The sequence below is a fragment of the Leptonotus elevatus genome, chromosome 7 (assembly GCF_054856555.1).
Source record: "Leptonotus elevatus isolate MCC_2025b chromosome 7, RoL_Lele_1.0, whole genome shotgun sequence".
NCBI classification, from domain to species: Eukaryota; Metazoa; Chordata; class Actinopteri; order Syngnathiformes; family Syngnathidae; genus Leptonotus; species Leptonotus elevatus.
This window is the reverse complement of record NC_141245.1, coordinates 19,426,594-19,447,723: the sequence shown is the minus strand read 5'-3', so window position 1 is coordinate 19,447,723 and position 21,130 is coordinate 19,426,594. Positions and strand designations below refer to the sequence as shown.

General features: G+C 38.9%; 1 protein-coding gene across 5 annotated transcripts in view; it reads left to right on the top strand.

The window, feature by feature from the left end:
• Nucleotides 1–21,130, top strand: part of LOC147171409 (roundabout homolog 2) — a 57,018-nt gene that overhangs the window by 7,077 nt on the left and 28,811 nt on the right. For 3 of the 5 annotated variants that reach the window (XM_086080363.1, XM_086080364.1, XM_086080365.1), the window contains exons 2-5: nucleotides 8,033–8,359; nucleotides 18,383–18,540; nucleotides 19,431–19,690; nucleotides 20,773–20,900. In XM_086080363.1, coding sequence (XP_085936489.1) covers nucleotides 8,033–8,359; nucleotides 18,383–18,540; nucleotides 19,431–19,690; nucleotides 20,773–20,900 — 873 coding nt within the window. Of the gene's footprint in view, nucleotides 1–2,318; nucleotides 2,518–8,032; nucleotides 8,360–18,382; nucleotides 18,541–19,430; nucleotides 19,691–20,772; nucleotides 20,901–21,130 lie in introns of those variants that run through there. The other 2 variants (XM_086080367.1, XM_086080366.1) reach the window with 2 other exon arrangements.

The following is a 21,130-nucleotide window of genomic DNA, read 5'->3' as shown; positions in this document are numbered from 1 at the left end:
ACTAATTTGTTTTGCTTTACAAAATCATCTCGCGGGTCGGATTAAACCCCTTTGTGGGCCGTATCCGGCCCGCGGGCCCTATGTTTGACACCTCGGACATAACCAGTCTTTTATTTTAAATTAATGAATTATTTGTTCACCACTAGATGGTGCTAGAGATCACTGAATGTCTTTTTAAAATGTAGTGGTGAGCTGGTATAGCTGCACAAAATTAAGCAATTTAAGCAATATCCTGTTTGCATGATTAAATTATGCCCATTTTGGCCGCAAACAAACTTTGTTTAGATTGTTAAAAGTGTGTTTGAGGGCTGTGCACCAACTCTTGTCAGGCGTGGCTTAAAAATTGTGGAAAAGCTGCTCTCTACGTTGTATCAAATGATGCCCTTATGTAATGCTATGTATCCAGCTCGGGGCCAAAAACCGCTCAAGACAGCCCAGATTAAACTTTTAAGCCACACGAGTTGCCCACCCCCTTGCACAGTGCACAAATCATTCCAGCACATGTAAAACGATAGTGTCATTTGACCTCTTTCTATTGGTCGATAAATAAATAAAATGTTACATCTTGAAATGTGACATTTTATTTACCCAAGCCAAAAACCACTCAACATTGTTTTGGAAAGTCTTTAGCCAAAAAGCTGTTCTAAGGCCAAAAACCTAAATTTACACGCGCATGATTGCCTCCATATTTGTGTAGACCGCCTGGTCATAGATAAAAGAGTTTCACGGCACAGCACGCACTGCGACACTTCTCCACACCCGATCCAACGCATCGAAGTAGCTTCTCATTCTTCGCTTGTTATCAGTTGGTCTCGTCCTTTGTGACTTATAAAATCAACTTTATGTCTCATCAATTTCCCCGTTAAATGTTTAATTATTATACTAGAGCGCCTGCATAACACTTTTAATCTCACACCCCTGGCCTTGCACCCTTTTACACGGCCCATCAAAGCTGTCCTTTTCACGGCTCGTGTCACTGGCTTGTTGAGGCGTCTCAAATGTCTCGTCTTCGGCGGTAGTACAATAATGATGACCGAGGCCTGACGCAAATAGTGAGGGAAGAAATTGACGCTCCCTAAAATGTTTATAACAGCCTACATTATTAAATATACAAACTGTGATTTTAAAACAGTTGAACTCATTCACTGCCATTGACGGCTATTGACGTCAAAAATTAATTTGGACTATTTCTATTAGTTTAACTTTTTTTCCACTTTTGTTAACAAGAGTATGAAAACCTTGAATTTTTTTATTGTACATTTACAACAGATATCAAAATTTTGATTAATCGTGAGTTAACTATTGAAGTCATGCGATTAATTACAAAAAAATAATAATCGTCTGACGCCCCTAATTTTTAATAATATTTTATTTTTAATTAGGAGCAATCATTTTTTTTAATTGTTATTAATCGCATGACTTCACTAGTTAACTCAAGATTAACTAATTCACTGCCATTGACGATTATAGACGTCAAAAATTCATTTGAACTATTTCTATGAATTTAACTTTTTTTCCTACTTTTGTTAACAAGAGTATAAAAACCTAGAATTTTTTTAATTGTACATTTAGAATAGATCTAAAATTAGTGATTAATCATGAGGTAACTAGTGAAGTCACGCGATTAATTACGATTAAAAAAGTAATCGCCTGACGTCCCTAATTTTTAATAATCTTTTCTTTTCTTTTTTTAAATCGTATCAGGCTATTTACATTTTTGATTGTAATTGACTGCGTGACTTCAATAGTTAACTCACAATTAATCATAAGTTTTTATATCTGTTCTAAATGTACAGTATTTTTTTCTAGGTTTTCATACTCTTGTTAACAAAAGTGGATTTTTTTAAAAATGGAAATAGTTCAAATGAATTTTTGACGTCAATGGCAGTGAATGAGTTAATCACGAATTGTATATTCGTTTACCATTTAAGCAGAGAATCCTAAAGCAACTCGAAGGGGTTACTAATTGTACTTTTGCGGAAAAAATTAAAGGAAAAATAACACAAAAATATGCAGCAATTTATACGACATACTCGTAATCATAGGCGTGTTGAGCCCTCAAGTAATAATAACTACATTTTGCTGCATTTAATTGTAGATCACTTTTTATGTTATTATGAGTATGCGGATGTTTTCCTCAATCTAGCGAACGCTACAAGTGGCCAGGCAGTATCACTGAAAGCGGCTTCAGCTTAGAAGACACAAACACGTATCTCTTCAGTTTTTATTTTGCCTGTGAACCTTGTGTGTTTGATGTGCCGTAAAGGCATCACAAGACGGTGTGTCGCTTTGCAATTAAGAGCTTGTCTGTCAACATCGCTAATGGTTTGTGTCCCGCATCCCGTTTTCCGCCTTGATGTATTTGTACGGCGGGAGAAGATGAATAAATCCTCACAGCTTAGATGCAATCAAGGCGATTAGTTCAGTCTAATCGTCTTCACAGTCGGGTCATGGTGAGCGAGAAGTCAACCACGCTGCTAATAAATCACTGAAGTGGTACGTTTGGAAGGAAGAAGGGTAAATATCTGTTTTCAAATGTAAAATTAGAGAGCAAATTGCTGCCTGCCAGGGAAACTGCATGCGTCTCTCATAAGGCCTGTTGGTTCGGATCGATTAAACCAGTGGCGGTCTGTAAAGGGCGCTAGTTCAAGGTCGCACATTGACTGTATGCATTTTCGCTCCTTCCTTTTGCCAACATATTTTCGTCTTCGAGGAATCAGAAGAATGCAGTGCATACAATAGCTTTTCTACCAGATTGGAATGTACTGCTGGGAAACCTTTTGTTCAAAATACAGAAATCCCCGCTTGGATACTGGTCGACCATTTCTTTGAATGTCTTAACAATTGGTCCCATTGGTAATAGAAATAGCCCAACATAATACGATATCCTTATTAACTTGTCACCTATGTGTAAAAAGGCAAAGTAAGGCAACTTTATTAATATTGTACACTATTTATATTTTCATACACAAGGCAACTCAATGTGCTTCACACAACCAAATGCACAACACCTAAAAGCAACTACAAAAAATAGCTGAAGTTATTAAATGTGTTTATTAAAATTATTAAAAGTTTCAAAGCAAAGGAATTAAATAAACTAAGATGTGTAATGAAATGTATATTAAAAATGCTGAAAAGACCTTATTCAAAGGTATGCGGAAAGCACAGCTTTTAAACCTGGATTTTAAAGCATTAATACTTAGGGCTTACTTCACTTCTGTTGGCAACTTACTCCATTTTTGTGCAGCATAACAGCGACTAACCATTGTAAAATGTAAAAAAATAAAGAAAAAAAGACTAAAATCAGGTATTTTTTTAAACTGCCGTGATAATGGTTGTCTATATGTGCTCTGCAAAAACTGCAAGAGATATAATAGTTTGGGATTTTTAATTCTATTAAGCCTTTATTCCGTTTTGATCCCCGGTATGTTTTTTTGGTTTTAATTGAGTAAGTTTAAACTTTTTTTTTTAGAACAACCTTTCTATCTTTATTTGTTAGAATTTTTTTTGTAAATGCTTTGTTTTTGGTCAATTCATTTTAGTAATTTATTCCATTTTGACGATGTTTTTTTTTTAATTGAGTAAGTCTTAACAAATTTTTAAAACAACTTTTCTATTTAAAAAATAATAATAATAATGCTTCGTTTTTAGTAGTTTAGTTTATATTACTTTTAGTATTAGTTTTAGTTTTTTACGTATATGGAGTATTTCTTCAGTGCAAAATTTGTATTTCTATAAACATAATCTATAGTTTCAGTTAGCTTTTTTTTTTAAAGAATGTTCGTTTAAAATTTTATTTTTAATTGTTTTAGCTTTTTTCATTTTCAGTTTTAGTTATTCCATTAGTTTTCAATCACGATAATACCCTTAATTGGCTGATGACCAATCCAGGGTGTACGCTGTCTCTCAACTAAAGTCAGCTGGGACAGTTCTCAACCTCAGCTTTGCCACTAAGGAAGACAAGTGCTATAGAAAAATGCATGGATGATTTATCCACAAATCCATTAAAGCAACAGTACAGTATGTTCATTATTGCAGTGGTTTGTCGTGGAATGCAATTATGTTGCCGTCCATTTTCCCATGCATTATTATGATTTTTTTAAACATACAGCATTACGCAGACAAAATCACTTCAAAAAGGTGTCCATTATTTAAGCGCAGCAGCTTCTTTCCCCTTCAAAGAGGCTTTCAAGAAATCATCCTGTCACCGTTCGAGCATTAGTGAGGAAAATGTTTCGTTCTTACAGACAAAATGCGTTGGCGTGGTTGCTCAACGTGGCGTAGACGCGTCCCTGATTGCAGGCTTGTCACTGGAGGAAATTCGGCAGCCGCACAAAGTGAATATGCCAGAGTGGTGTCACAGTGACACGCTGGCAAACGGTGTTGTGTACACACAGACGGCTGTCGTCTCTGGGCGAGCTGAAGCGGCGCAACGTTTCAAATAGCTGCTTGTTAATGAGAAGCCGGCTCGTTTGTGCCGCCTCGGCGTGTCATTAATTTGGTCCATTTAAAGTCATTTGTCTGTGAATTAGTTACTCACTTCTCCTGACGGTCAATTGAGTTATGAGTCCATGCGTAGACAGTGGAATTGGCGGGTTTCATGCTCCGGGAGGCGTTGCTAAAATAATGAATTGCTTTTCTTGGTTATGATTCTTCAATGTTGTACGGAGGTCATGAGTGGTTTACAACAGGAGGTCACAGAGTACAGCGTTCCCAGTGTATTGGCTGTTCAGATTATTTTACGTTATTATTATGGTAGTTTATTACACTTACACTCTCGTCTACTTCAGTTTCACTGTGTTACATATAGGTCTTATTTCTATCCAATGGGAATATGAGCCAGGATTTGAACCCAGAACCTCTTGACCGTAAAGCAGCCCTCCTTAGCTGTCTTTTTAAAACAATTTTTTTTTTTTTTTTCTATGCTGTGCAACATCTTTGAGCCAAAGAACAGAGTGGGCGTTCTGTGCTAATAACTGGTCGTCAAAGGTTCTTCTGATTGTTATTGGGCCTTCATTTATGCTCACCCATTGAGTCAATACCATTAGTATTGGATGTATTGTCTTGCGTCTTTCATGCTTCTTATTTATTCACCCCCGTTATTGCGCTTCTATGAACAGCCTCTCCGTGTGCCTTGAATGGTCTCTGGGGAGGTTTTTCTAATTGAATTGAGCTGAATTGCTTCCCTTCCCTGAAAACTGTAATGAGGTTTGGTGAGTGTTGAACGTGCTGCCTTGTTAAACAACTGTTCTTATTGGCAGGTGACTCTAGTGGCACAATGTGTTCTCACAACAATTGTTCAACTAGTTATGCAGTAAATCACATTAACTTTAAAGTAATTTTCTTTTCAATCCACTTTATCTAAAAAAATACCCCAAAAAATACAATTTAAAAACTTGTAATATTATACCTTTTTTCTAAAAATAAAAACAATGAAAAAGTACGTGATATATTTTTTTAATTGCTTGATTCTTGTAACCTTACAACTTTTTTTTAATATGTAGTTTTATAACTTCTGTAAAAAAAAATGTTTTCTTGTAATTACAAATCTAATCTTGAATTTTAAGTAAAAAAGTCAATTTTATGACTTTATCCATCAAACATTGATTTTTTTCAGTGCTTGTTTGAAATATTTTATGATTTTAAATTAAAAAAAAAGTTTTCCTTAATATTACAAATTTAAGCCAGACCACCCCACTATAAGTGACTGTCTGCAGTACAGAAAAACTTGTCCAAAGATGTACATTATAAAACAAATCTACAGCTGTTACTTTCTGTAGGCCTAAAATGCAGGATGAGAGTGGATCGAGACATTCAGTAGGCTTTCTAATCTCTTCAGAAAAAATGAGGCAAATTTTGAAGTATTTACTGTTGTCTTATTATTTCAAATATACACAAGTGCAACAGTGTGCCGCCACTTAGTGGCCAAAAGAGGAACTACATCCCAAAATAAAGAACAAAATGGAGTAGCAATTGGACAAAGATAATTTGTGAAATAGCGGAAACCTGACATGCAAACTCCACACAGGTCCGGGTTTGAAATCCCCAAAGTTAGAACCGTGAAGCAGATTTGCTAACCACTTTCCACTGGGCTGCCCAGTTGTAATATGACAAATAAAAAAGTAAAAAAAAAAAAAAATCACTCAAATCATACTGCTGCGTCATATTATTTTACAAATGTGGGTACTCCGCATCTGCTTCAAGAAGTAAAAATTCTCCCAGCGTTTGTTTACTTTTGTGATGCAATCTGGTTACAGTGGCAAACAAAAGAGTTTGGAGTGACATTTCCAAGCCTTCCAGAAGTCTTTATTCTTCTTTGAGAGCTTGTGTACCGTCCCTGGGCCTGAAAAGTGTACTTTGCAAACTGTGTCAAAGCAGCGCCCCGACGATTCTAACAGAAGAGGCCGTCATGACGCCAAAGCATTAGCTTGAGGTTCACGCATGAAATGATGTGTGTTCTATTTTTACAAGCGTGTGTGTTGGCGGCGACCCAACGAGGACGTCGGGATTCTTTTTTTAATAGCTCGATTAGTGGTTGCACGAAGTGTTTGGGGCAGTATGCGACCTCGGGGTGTCAATGGCGCGCTCTCGTTGCTCTGTAGATGTTTACTTCAGGTCCATCAATCTGCTTAAGGCTACAAAAAGGAGGATTTGCGCCCCTTTAAGTCTAATGTAACATCAGCATGTGTGTCATTAGGTTACTCTAGACTGCTCATCTGCAATCATAATGGATGTTTTTTTCCTAGTCCAGATTATATGATGGAAATAATGCCTGTAAAAGCAAGCGCGGTGACCATTTCATTTTCTTTTCATTTTTGTTGTGTTAATCCCACGAGGGGAGGCCATCTGTTCGTCAGAATCAACCTAAAAGCAGCGGCGGTTTGAATTATTCATAGCTAAGAGTAACACGTTGTTAGGGACGTCGGGTCTGCCTCTAAAAGCTTAGCGTAAATCTCCGGACCTTTTTTTTTCTCAGTGCCAAGGAAAAGCTAGTAATGGATCCCCAGGGAGATGCAGAGATAGAGTTATCTTCATCTCCATAGCTCACCTCTCATTCTCTCAATTTCCAGCTTTTGGCCCAACAGCCGTCTCCTTCTACTGCAACAGACCCGGCACAGGCTGACCACTGGCATAATAAATGATACATTAAATGCCTGGTTGCACCCTGAGTGCTCTGGGATTCACAGGACGGTAGGGCTGAACCATTTTGATAGTGCAATTTAATATACTATTTTTTTTCCAAGGTCCTTTTCAAATGTATTTTCTTATCATATCAAATACAAGATATCAATTCATCTGTATTACAATAAACAGCATCAGATTTATAATACATAAATATAGGTTAGGTTTACTCAACAAATTTGTATTTATATAGAAAGCACTTTCAAACAGCAGCTGCATTGTTATTTTTGAATCTCTTTGCTGGGTGGTGAAGTGCTAACCTGGCAATAGACATATTGATAATTATGATTAACTCACCACAATGTCAATATGGGACTGCTCCACGGTGATTTGCATGGGAAAGGCGGGACATTCTGTACAATACTTCCAGCTGATTGAACGATACGGCATCTTGTGTACGCCTACCTAACTTTTGTTTTGACCAATCCGGGCCACGGATGAAAATGTCGTCACGTTTGTAAATTTTATTATGGTCTTCAGTAAATTGGATTGACTGGTATTTGTATTATTCTTCAATGTTCAATAAATGTTTAAAAAAAAAAAAAAAAGCACAAACATCTTTACCAGCTAGAAATGTACAAAGTGTCTCTCAATGTTCAACATTCAAAAAGGAAACGGTGAGTCCATTCGTCCAAGTTAGGTTTGTTTATTTTCCCCGGCGTCGGCGCTTCCTGGCATTGTCACAGGTGCATATCCCGCCCCCAAACACAATACCCCTTTGTTGTTGGATTGGTGAGAATCTGCGGGCTCTGTTTGTGAATTCAGCTTGCAGAGCAAGGTTAGGGTGGTGCACAAGAAGGCACGCTCACTCATTGTTCAAAATGGCTCCAAACATCTTTCCATCTCTCAGGGTCGAGAGTGCGGTTCGAAGACAGCGCCCCTCGGATCGCGGAGGACCCGTCCGACTTGATCGTCTCCAAGGGCGAGCCGGCCACCCTCAACTGCAAGGCGGAGGGGCGCCCCACTCCCAGTGTGGAGTGGTACAAGGACGGCGAGCGGGTGGAGACGGACAAGGACGATCCCCGCTCGCACCGCATGCTCCTGCCCAGCGGATCACTCTTCTTCCTGCGCATCGTCCACGGGCGACGCAGCAAACCCGATGAGGGCGTGTACACCTGCGTGGCGCGCAACTACCTGGGGGAGGCCGTCAGTCGCAATGCTTCGCTGGAAGTTGCTAGTAAGCCTTTCTGATTGTTAATCGGCGAGTGTGAATCGCAGAAATATTTTTAGCTTAATATTTTAAATTATTTTCTCAAAGAAAAAAATACAACTATTTAAAACAAATAATAATAATAAAACTTTTTTCTTTACATCTGTTCTTCAAAAAAAATTAACAAATTGTTTTAACTTAAGTTACAAGTAAGGCACGCTGTTGTTGATCATTGCATGTGAAGCCAAAAATATGTACTTTAAAAAACACACGTACAAAAAACATGAAACACTGTGAAGGCAAGATCCATTTCTAAACCAACAGGCAAAACAACATAACACATTTTCACAAATATCAACTCACTCAAAAATTGTATATTATTGAAGTACTATGTTTATCCAGCATATCATTCCAAATCCGCCCAAAAACTATTAAGCTTACTCAAATTGTAGTATGGGGGAGTATACAGAAAGACGTGTGACATGTCTGCCATTTAGTGGTGAATGGTGATATTACAACTTCATATTCCAGTCACATATTCGCAGTTCAGCATCCGCAAATTTGCATATTCACTTTTTTTTTCCAATATTTTTTTCCCCAGTTTTACCCTCGTTTTTCATGGAAAACATCAAATTGAATGGTTATCAGTGTTTTTTTTTAATTTATATTTTGTGTGTGTTTGTATATATATTAGAGTTTTCAAACAGTGAATTTTTGTAATCACAGCTTGCAATTTTGATCAATCACGATTAATCGCTTAATTTAAGACGCTTTTTATCAATATTTTTGCCTGCTAAATTTAAAGAGCACCTGTTATGTGTTAATTCTTTCGACATTGAATGTTATGAGGACGTCTGCAACATTTTTTGATGCACCGCACACGCTCATCCTCCTCTTTTTCTAATCAGCTAATTACTGTACTTTAAAATAATTTAAAATGCGGGGGGGTGGGGGGTGACCCTGATAGTTTGACATGAACAAATATTCTGAATGTCATACGCAAACATTTATTAAATGCTTTACTTTAATGCATGTACAGGAACAGAATTGTTAAGGGGGAAAAAAATGATATATCCTCTTGCCAGTCAATTTACAAGTCATCCTTTCCCAACTCTTCACACACTGTGTGTGCAGATCCCGCTTGAACAAGATTTCTATTGTTTTTGACAGTTGTGGTAGCCGTGCATCACATCGATGCATATTGTACTCTTTAGACACAAACAGTGTTGTCTTTTATTCAGGTCCACCATGTTGGAACAAATCACATTGATTGTTGCTGAACTGTAGCGGACTTCCTCTTTAATTGCATCATTTGAGATTTGACTGTGTGCACAAGAGTTTTTTTTTTTGTCTTTGTTGTGCAGATGAGGCGTAGGGGAGCAGACACACAACACGCTCGCTCGACTATTATTCTTTCCCGTCGACCCGGGACGTGCGCCATTGTCTTCCCTCCGCCTAATTGTGCCAGTGTGGCTCGGCCCCCGGCTGAACCGGCGCTCGTTTTGGCGCGAGGAAATGGATTAGTTGGTGCCTTGATTAGGGAAGCTGCAGAAAAGATTAGCAAGGTCGAATCGTCCTGGTTGGGGAGACGCAAAACAGCAGTTGGAGTCTTATCTCGTGTTGCGGCTTCATGACTGGCGCTGTGTTCTGCATGACTGGCCTCATCTGCATCTCACATCCGCATTTAAAAACACACACACACAGCCTGCTGCCTCCTCAGATACATTACACTACTCCCAAAGAAGATGCAGAGCATCCGGAAAGTATTCACAGAGCTCCACATTTTGTTATGTTGCAGCCTTATTTCAAAATATTTGTTTTACTCTGCTGTTGCTTTGCAATTGAGAATCTGTTCTCGGTTGTCTTACCTGGATAAATAAAGGTTATGGAATTTTCCCCCCGTTAAACTCTACATGCCACACACACATATAATGAGAACATGGACAAAAAAAATGAAAGCGCTTCATTTATTCCACATTTCACGTTGCAGCCTTATTTCAAAATATAATACTTTATTGACTCCTTATACCCCATAATGACTAAAAGAAAAATAATGTTTTCTAAAAAATAAAAAAAATAAAAATATCAAGAAATCATAAAAAAATAAAAAGTTTTCATACTGCTTCATTTTCCCGCATTTCATGTTACAGTCTTATTCCAAAATGGAATACAGCCATTTTTACCTCTTGGAATTTCACATACAACACCCCATAATGACAATATACAGCATTTTTTTTAAGTCCAACTCACATTTCCCCTCAAAATTATATGCACAAACCATAAAGACAACATTGTACATATATTACAAAAAAAAAACGTATTTATTGACAAAGTATCCACAATACTTCACTTCTTCCACATTTTATGACATTTCTAAAATGGAATACAACTATTTTTACCCCTTAAAATTCCACATACAGCACCCCATAATGACAATGTAATTGTTTTTGTTTATTTCTTTTTTGAAAGTCCAACATACATTTACATAGTGTACATAATACTTTATTGATGGACTATGGACAGCCTTCTAGCTTCAGTTGTGATAAATATGATGCAGAATGAAGCTTGCCCGGTTTCGCCCATTCCTCTTTGCGGCACGCTCTCTCCGGTTAGGTGGGGAGCATTTGTGCACTCTTCAGATCTCTCCAGAGATGTTAAGTCAGATTCAAATCTGGGTTTTGGCTGGGCCATTCAAGGACAGTCACAGAATCCATTCCTTAGCGTATTTTGAGTGTTGCTAAAAGATAGCCCATCGGCATCGACCTAGTCTGAGGTTAAGAGTGCTGAAAAACATCTAGCCACCATAATGCTTCATTGTAGTGATTCTACTAGCCCTCTAAAAATGTTGTCTGGCAATCAAAGTGTTCAATTCTTGTCTCATCAGACCACAGAATTTTGTCTCAAGGGAATGCTGCCTCAGATTTGTACAGAAAATTCCTTTGGCATCATGCTTGGTCAGCTCCTGGACCACATATAGACAAAATGTGTAAGAAGTGAAATATTGTGAATTTCCAGACGCACTGTATGTAGTACCTTCTGTCAGTTTTCTGTCAGCAACATAATACATGGAAGCGATGTTAAAGGCACATTTCCCATGCAGCCACGCTGAGTATTAACATGTCTGTTTGCTTCTAATCTGGCTTCCGCTAGCAAGCAGAGGGGGCATATGCTCAGCCAGCATGGTGGTGGTCTTCTTAGACCCCCTTCCCCCCTCCCCCGATGAGGCTGGTTGTGCTGACTGTGGGCTAAAAAGTGACCCAATTAGCTCTGGCAGGGTAGACGAGGATGGGAGTGTGTGGGAGTGTGTTAATGAGAGGCCAGTTTTAAGATGGTGGTCGTGTTTGCGTGTGTGCGGCACGACAACAGGTGGTGGAAGGACTTGGGTGCAAGTCCCAGGAGCGCTAATGAATAGCCATACATCTGTTCCACTCTTAGCTCTGAGGCTCAGCGGATGACTTTGCAGACCGCTGACAGACTTCAGCGAGATTGACATTCGGTAGCACAGCGCAAAGTCAACTATCCTAATTTGATCCATGCCGGATTGTGTCTCTTTTTATATACACTCCCCTGCAGTATATGCACGACTATTCTTATTAATATAAAACTGCAGAAAACCAATGTTACTTTTCAAAATGTGTACGATTTTTCTATAGAATTTGGTCCTTGTATTCACATACTAACTACATGATAGGACTCTATTTTCAGAAGAAAAAAAGGGCATCTTTATGAGCTTGTGTCCTATCTATAATGTCAGAGTGTGCATTTTTTTCCAACACAAACATGTTTAGGAATGTTCGCACTCATATTTTTTACTGTCTGCACTCTGCAGTATGTTTGATGATGTGAGTCTCTTTCCAAGTATTTTGGATTCATAGTATGTGCAAAAACAATGGCAGAAGACAAAGAAAAAGCAGTGACGAAACAGAATTGCTCACTCAAAAACAAAAACAAAAACTCCCACATTAGGAGTCTGCTAGCAGATTTAGCTAGCTTCTGATTAAATCTAAAATGGCCATGTACAGACCTGTAAGATTTGATAGCAGTATTTTTATTTTACATTTGCCTCCTCTGTTTGCCAGGCAGTGAGAACCTTGTATTTAAATGCTTTTTGATCTTAGATGCCAGCCCGCGTTATTATTCTCTTTAAATGTAAGCCTCCAAAGCCTTGAAAGAAAATAAAAAAAACACAATAATGAGACAATGAGGGGGCAGACGCAAGTGCCGCTTCCCTCCAAAGTGCCTCATTGCGGCACACGGCATACTGCGGCGTCTACATCAGCATCACCAATGCTAACGTGTCAGCGAAGAGACGGTCACATGGCGTGCGAGGATTACAGTAAAGTAGGACGAATAAAAAAGAAAAGTTGCTTTAAAAGGCTCTGCATCCAGATGTTCCATGATGAGGGATTATGAACAAATCAAACTTGTGTCGGCCGCTATTTTCGCCCGTTTGCGTACACTAATGCCTCGTGATTTTGAGATATGTTGAAGTAGAAATTGATCCTCCAGTGCCAATTGATGGAATGAAATGATGATTTATCTGGTCTTGAAGCAAATGAGGCAAACTCTAGTGCTGGAGCCTATCCCACAGCTGGCTTTAGCCGAGAGAGAAATTGACACATCCCGTTCGGGAATAAATGTCAGCGAACACCCCAACCCGGCATCGACGAACGGTTGACATAGCGCGAAACAATGAACAGATTCCTACCTCTTCACGTATTGTATTTATTATCTTAGTATTATTCTGCCCCCAGGTGGCCAAATTCCTTATAGACTGTGATATTAATTATTAATTAATTGTAATTTCTCTGTTTTTTTCTGTACAATGCTGTGTAGTGTTCAATGCTATTTTGTTATTAAACAAGTTACAAGCGATGCTGCAAATTAAATTTGTTTGTCAAGGCACCACTCAAAACAACATGAGCAGTAATGAGTTTAGAACATAAAAGGAGGGTCTCCAATCCCTTTATACATGTTTAAAAAGTTTGACAATACACAAATCAAGGAAATTAAGTTACATGCTCTTGCATGGAAGAATCAGAGTGATGAAGTACAGCAGCTTAAGGCAAATGAAAAAAAGCATTGTTTGAGACTATCTTTTTATTGATGGGATTGATTGTTGATGAACTGGAGTGCACTAAATGTTGATCAAAAAGTACAGTGGACAGTGGGGAGAAATGGGTTAGCCCGCAAGTAGCAAAAAATCTGTGTATAATTTGCTGCCATTGAAATGCATTGGGGAGAAAACGTTTTTTTCGAACCCCCCCAAATTCTTGCAAGTAATAAAGTAATAAAAGTAATATAAAAAAATCGAATTTTTAAACTTGCTTATTTTCGTTTTGTTGTCATAAAATGAGCTTGTTAAGCAGGGCAGACATTATAATGATATGCATACAAGGAGACACCAATAATCATAAAAAAGCAACAGTAATTAATTAGGTGTCAGACTTAGCACGGGATCTCCCAGCGGGGAGGTTGGCCGTCCCGCACTTAGATGTAAAAAAAAAAAAAAAAAGCCCACCTGTGTAATTGCAGTCTCGCTGAGAGGCGGAGAACTTTACGGGTTTACGAGTGTTATCTTCCAACCGCACAATGAGACAATGCGCGGATTAAAGCAATCACTGTCGCCACAGCAGCCGACGTCTTCATTAGCTGTGACGGGCCGCTGGAAACAGACCACGTCCCTAATGGCCTTACTGCCAAATAAAATGCTCACACACAAAAAAAGACACACAATAAGAACCACTTGTTCCTTTACTCCCACCAAGCTTATTTTAGGGACCAATAAACTAATCTGACTCTGTGACATGTATTGGGCCAACTGTGTAAACTGTGTTACATGATGTAGTACTGTTATATTTCATTTGTTTCATTCATTTGTAAAAGAAAAAAAGACAATATAAAGCACTATTCAAATTCAAAGTAAAGTAAAATAAATGAAAGGGGACGGAAAGAAGTAAAACTTGTTTTGTCTGCCTCTGATCAACTAAAAAACAAACAAAATGAATGACAGCGAGCGGTCAAGATGCTTTCAGTGTAACAATACTACAAAATAATTCAAAAATAACTGTGTGTCCTTGTGCTATATTAATTTTTGCAGTAATTGTGCTTTTGTTACATTTTCCGATCGTCCAAAGTCTCACTCCAAGGTTTGCTTTTGTTACATTTTCCGATCGTCCAAAGTCTCACTCCAAGGTTTGGTAAAAAGTTGACAGCCCTGGATTGTGTAGTATAGTGTTGTATTGTAGTGTTTAGTGCTGTTACATTGTATAGCACTGCTTTGGGTTGTTTAGCACTGTTATTTAGCATCATGTAGCATTGTTACATCGCGTAGCACTCTGTAGTGTCACTATTTAGTGTGTAGTACTGTTGTGTAGCTAGCATGGCACAGTTTTGCGTTGCATCGTGTACTATTTTGTACATATATTATGTAGCACTGTGTACCAGTATATGTTGCATTGTGTGGCACTGGTTTGCGTTATGCAGCACTGTGTAACGTGTAGTACTTTTACGTTGTGCTACATAATGTAGCACTGTGTAAAATTGTTGCATAGTGTAGCTTTGTTACAATGTGTAGTGCTACTATGATGTGTCGTACTATTATATTGAACATCGGTTTGTAGTGTTGTGTTACATTGTTTACCTAGAATGTAGCATTGTAGCATTGTTACGACGTCTATATTGTGTTGTGTAAGATGAAGTGATATGAAAACACATTCATTTATTACTCATACCAACAATAACATAATGATCCAAATGAAGTCACATGGTTTCACGTGTTCATAATAAACATTGTGTATGTGCTCACATGTGCCTGAGAGGACTTGATCGAAAAACACTTCCCCATGGCTGCGCATTTTCGTTCACACTCTGACAGTGGAGCATCATGTTTCCTTCAGTGTGTCACTTATGTAAATAGCTTGTCGCTTGTTGACTAAATCGCCCCGCGGCTGCTGTTTTTTTTTTTTTCTCCCATGCTCACAATCGATTAGCATAAAAACGAGCCACCGAATGGAACCGGGTATGTGTTTTTTGTTTAGTTTTTTTTGGATTAGTCTTCCTCATGCTCATTTCTCATCAAATCCAAAAAGAAAGCCCTTTTGCAATGCTCAGTGGGGATATCAACGTCAATCCAGTGGGAGCCGGGCTCTCTGCATGGAATGATGATGCAACACTCATTTAGCCCTTTTTTGTCTTTTATTTAAGTGCAGAGGAAGCGCCTTGGGGAGTTTTTGTGGGAGGATTTGTCTTGCTGTGAAGAGGCAAGGTCAGAGCCTCAGCTGCCCCCCTAGCGAACGCGGACGCAGCGAGCATTTGAGGAGGATCACTTGTCGGACTCGATGCTATTATGGCGGATAAGTAAGGCTCTGGGATGGGAGTGGGGCCCGGGCGTCCAGTTCTGTCACAGTGAACGTTTTAAGTGGGAGCAGGAAGGATCTCATTAGCTGCACTTTAAGTGAAACAATGGAGCCGCCATTAGTCATCCTTGGACAAGTGCTTAAGAAGGCAGCCTAGGAAAAGTTTTATTTTGTCACCCTTTGGAACTTTCTCCCCTCTTAAGTACCATCTGTCTATCGAAGCCCTCAGGCAGAGTTGAATGTACACCCTCTTATTCAGTGCCCGCTTTGAAGATTTTGATCCAAGGCTTTGGATTGAAAGCTGCATCAGAGGCTGTTTGTGTACAGAGCAAATGTCACGCGAGTTTATTTGGAAAGGGATCATATTTTGTGTGTACAGAACAGGGCTCGCAACAGGAGCCAAAATGGAGCCTCTTCTATTTTCACATTTGGGGGTTGGGGTGGGTGATGGCAGCAACAACAGCAACTCGCATTGCTGCTTCAATCCACTGCAATGCTAGCCTGGAAACCAGACTCATTGTTATACCAGCGAGTGAGTACGGACAGTCGCATTTCTGAGGCTGGGCAAACCTAACCAAACAGACATGTCTTTTGGACAATTTCTATGTATTTTGACCTAGTGTAGTTGCTGAATTGGTGAAAAAATATTGCCAACCATCTGCGCAAGCACGCCTCAGATGGTGTAATCGCATTCTTACCGATTAAATGTGCAAGTAGCGCTTCTCTCATGTATTATCGGTGGCATTTTCGCCGCAGACAGAACATTATGTGAAAACACCACAGAGAAATCAATGTACTGTAATCAAGTTAGGCGGCCTTAGCAAGTGGCAACGTAAAATGGCCGCCCTTTGCTTGCATTTTCGCCATAGAGACAGAAAATGAAAACATAAAACGCCGCCAAGAAATCAATGTATTCAAGTTAGGCGGCCTTAGCAAGTAACAACGTAAGATGGCCGCCGGTGTCTTCGCTTCTCTCAAGTCAGCGTCAAATATACAGTAGGTCCGCCTTCTTTTGAAATAAATTTGAAAATCAAGTTTAATGCTGAAGGAATTAAACCATCATCTCTCCCGCGCGCCATTTTGAATGAACTACCGCCGCCGAAGAGTGACGTTGCTCTCGAAGAATACGTCACAGCAAATAAACGAATATGACTGTACGGTTCGTTTTGAACAGGACCGAACAGCAATCAATGGCATAGTGTGGTGCAATGATTGTGATCATTTTTAACATTTTCTCAGTTTGTTTAAAAATTTAATTTTGTCTGATATATTTTTTTAAATATTTCCCTGGTATCGCAATTTTAGTTTGTTAAAAAATTAATTTAGAGTATCCTTCAGTTTAATGGAAGGTGATATCAACATTGCAGAAACAAAATGCAAATTAATTTGTGTGCTTTCAACTGAAGTGTTAATTGCAGCAGTGTTGCTGCTTGGTCTCTCACACACACGCACGCACACACACATCTACATTAGGCGAATGAATATAAATGTGTATGAGACGTACGTACTGACATCCCTAATGAGGCCTCATTTCTGGAAAAGGTCACTTTTCCTCCGTCTAAAATAATCTGAGGTGCGTCGGCAGAACTCTTGCAAAGTTGTTGGAATATTCATCGCCGCTTACCCAAGACACTTGATGATAACATTCCATTTTTACAGCCCTGCCATCATTTAATTTCAAATGAGCTTTGCAGGAGCCCGGTGGGTTTGAATATTGATGCTGCGCGCCAGTCGTCATCGTCTCCACTGAGCTCAGAGGCACACGCGTGCACCATCGATGGGGCTCACATTCACTACCACTTGTTGAAATTGAAATTCTGTATCGTTTGAAAAAAATAGGATATAATGATGAAGAGTTGTGTAAGGACATTTTGGGTTTCACCAAACCACACCACTTTTTCCTACGAACGCCCGTTAGCTTAATGCTAACACGTTGTAGAAAGGCTAATGAAAGTAGCATCGATATTCCGGATATTTTAACACAAACACGTAGCATATAATATTTACAGGCATATATTCATTAATTTCTGTGAAAATCACATTTCACTATGAAATCTAATCTTGTGTGCTATGTTAAATGCTAACTGTTCACTTGAATCGAAGATGCTAACGAGCAGCTTGTCACCTCCACGTTGAAACAGATTGAAGTATTTTTCAAAGGGCTACTTTGAGGTACTTTAGGATGCCTGATAAAAGTTCTCCAAGTTGATCTGCTGCGAGAGATTACAATGATGGATTCTGTCATGGAGGAGCCGGCTAGACTTGACACCAGAGCTTTGGTCTGTCAATCACAGCAGGAAATTAAAAGATATCAAGACTTTGCAAAGTCAAACTTCTCCCACATACACAAGTGCAAACTTAAGTTTGAGTCACGTCCAAAGCTACTATATATTACTGATTTATTTGAAAAGATAAACTAATGTTTTTGTAAATACACACAGCCACCGCATCCCCCCACCTATGAATTATGAATGCGCAATGTTATTTGTTTACTCAGTGTAGGACGGAGAGATGTGCATTATTCATTAGCTCCACTAGGACGGACAACAGAGGAAAACGCTACAAGAGAAGTCACGCAAATCAAGACTAAACAATTCAAACAAATGTTTCACCACAATATGGCCGCCTGCTTCTCGCCCACCTGGCATCCCAATGAACTAATTCACTCTTGTGGTTTTTTCCCCCTCTACAGTCCTCCGAGATGATTTCCGCCAAGCGCCGAGTGACGTGGTGGTGGCAGCTGGTGAGCCCGCCGTTCTGGAGTGCGTGCCCCCCCGCGGTCACCCCGAACCTCTGGTGTCCTGGAAGCGCAACAATGTCAGGGTCAACACCAAAGATGAACGCATCTCTGTGAGTCATGGTCAAATATTCCAAACAAATGTTAAAGTGGAAGTCAACCTTAAACATTTCTTGACAATATGTTATATGTGACCTCACTAGTCTAAACATCATTCTGATTAATATTACATTTTTGGAATATGAGTTATAAAGCAAAATCCAGCCATTTTGCCACTTACTGTCAACTGAAGATGACATCACAGTTGCCTGGGCAACAACCAATCACAGCTCACCTGTTTTCTGAAGCTGCGCTGTGATTGGTTGTTACCTGAGCAACAATTATGTCATCTTCAGTCGTCAGCAAGTGGCAAAATGGCCGCCCCCTGAGATGCATAAAAACGGCTGGATTTTGCTGCTTAACTCATATGCCATTAACGCAATTTTACCCAGAATGCCATATTTAGAATAGTGGGGCTGCATAGAACATATTATTGTCAAAAAAAATTTATAGGGTTGACTTCCCCTTTAGCAATATTATGTTCTATACATCCCCAGGAGTCTAAACACGGCATTCTGATGAATATTGTTTTTGTGGAATATGACTTAAGCAGCAAAATCCACCTGTTTTTAATCTATCTCAGTGGGCAGCCATTTTGCCACTTGCTTGTAAATGACATCACAGTGCCTGAGGGCTCATTTATCGACCAATCACGGCTCACCTGTTTTCTGGGTTTGGTCATGTGACGTTCGCAAGTTGAGCCTTTAGGCACTGTGAGGTCATTTTTGGCCATAGCAAGTGGCAAAATGGCCGCCCCCTGAGATAAAAACAAGTGGATTTTGTTCATGTAATATTTTGATTTATACTGATAATATTGCAAGTTGTTTTCTGTAGTATTACAATTTTATTCTCCATTTGATTGGGATTTTTTTGGTAAATCTAATGTTGTTGCGTTCATTTTTAGGTGCGCGGGGGCAAGCTGATGATCTCGCACACCAGGAAAGGCGACGCGGGCATGTACGTGTGCGTGGGCACCAATATGGTGGGCGAGCGCGACAGCGACCCCGCCGAGCTGGTGGTGTACGAGCGACCCGTTCTGGTGCGCAGACCCGTCAACCAGGTGGTCATGGAGGATGACACGGTCGACTTCCTGTGCGAGGTCCACGGCGATCCTCCTCCCACTGTGAGATGGCGGCGAGAGGACGGAGAACTCCCCCGAGGGAGGTAAGGGTTTGTTTGGGCTGAAGAATTTGGAAAAAGAGCAATTAATCGAAATTCAATTACAATTTCAATTATTACAAAATCAGCATAATCGTCACCCAAAAAAGATTATCAATACTAATTTTGGAGTTGTTTGAGTTGTTTAAATTTATGCATTTGCACTTTTTTTTTAATTTTAAAATATCTAACTTACTCAATTTTGTTTCATCCAAAAGGAACTTGCATAATTATAGTGTTCCAAAGAATTTTATTTGTCTTAATAATTTTTACATTTAAACATTTTCTTGTTTTGTATCAAAAATAAATGATTGTCCTAATCGTGATTTCAATTATTATTATTATTATTATTAAATCAAATTAAATTATTTAATTAATGATTTCAATTATTACCAGAATCATCGTGATTAATATTTTTTTCATAATCGAGCAGCCCTACCCAAGATTAAGTTTTCATTCTCAACAAATACATAAGCAATTATTTTTTATTATGCTTATAAAATTACGTTAAAATGAATTAATAAATAACAACCCCCAAATTTTTTTGTTAATACTGTATTTCTTTTTCTGTTACTTTTTCTAAAATATGCATTAATAAAAGCGATGTTTTCTAAAAAAAAATATTAAATTAAAAATAAAATTAAAAAAATTCTGACATTATGATGAAAATGTAAAAAATAAAATCTCTCTAAAATAGACAGAAGAAATTGTCCATATGCATTAGTAGTGGATGAATATGAGTGTGGATCAGTGCGCTGACATAACTTTAGTTAATAAAAAGGGACCATAAAAGCATTCATTAGTCGACAGAATTATCCTGTGACCAATTTCTCCCCCCTTTTTCTTCCATCTCAATATATGGTATACTTAGCTAAGCTTATTAAACAATTCTGCATTTGCTCACTTGGTGGTTTAGTTCATATTTGAATTAATTGCTGAGGATTAGTTTAATTTCTCATTGGAATGACTTTCCACACTTTGCAACAAAAGCTTCTGTTCCATCATATTAAGCACATAATACTGGCTTGACTTGGCAAATCCTTCTTCAAATGATAGCATGACTTCCTGCTGCATTCTCCATTTGTTAGGTTCGAGATCCGCAACGGCAACAGCCTGCGTTTATTCCGTGTGAAGGAACAGGATGAGGGGACGTATACCTGCACGTCGGAAAACAGCGTGGGCAAGACGGAGGCCTCGGCCATGCTGCAGGTGCACGGTAAGAAGATGAAGAATGCATCATGCATTTTGTATGCGGGCTGAACATGCACACATGCAGAACTAGCTCAAGCATGCATGAAAACGCGCAGCAGTTCACTCATAAGAGGCGTCCAGGCTTTATATAGCCTGCTCGAGCATATGATCAGGACCGCCATGCAATTCTAGAAAACTCAGAGAATCTTTAATTATAAAAAATACATTAAAAGAAGTCCAAAAATGTAAAGCTGC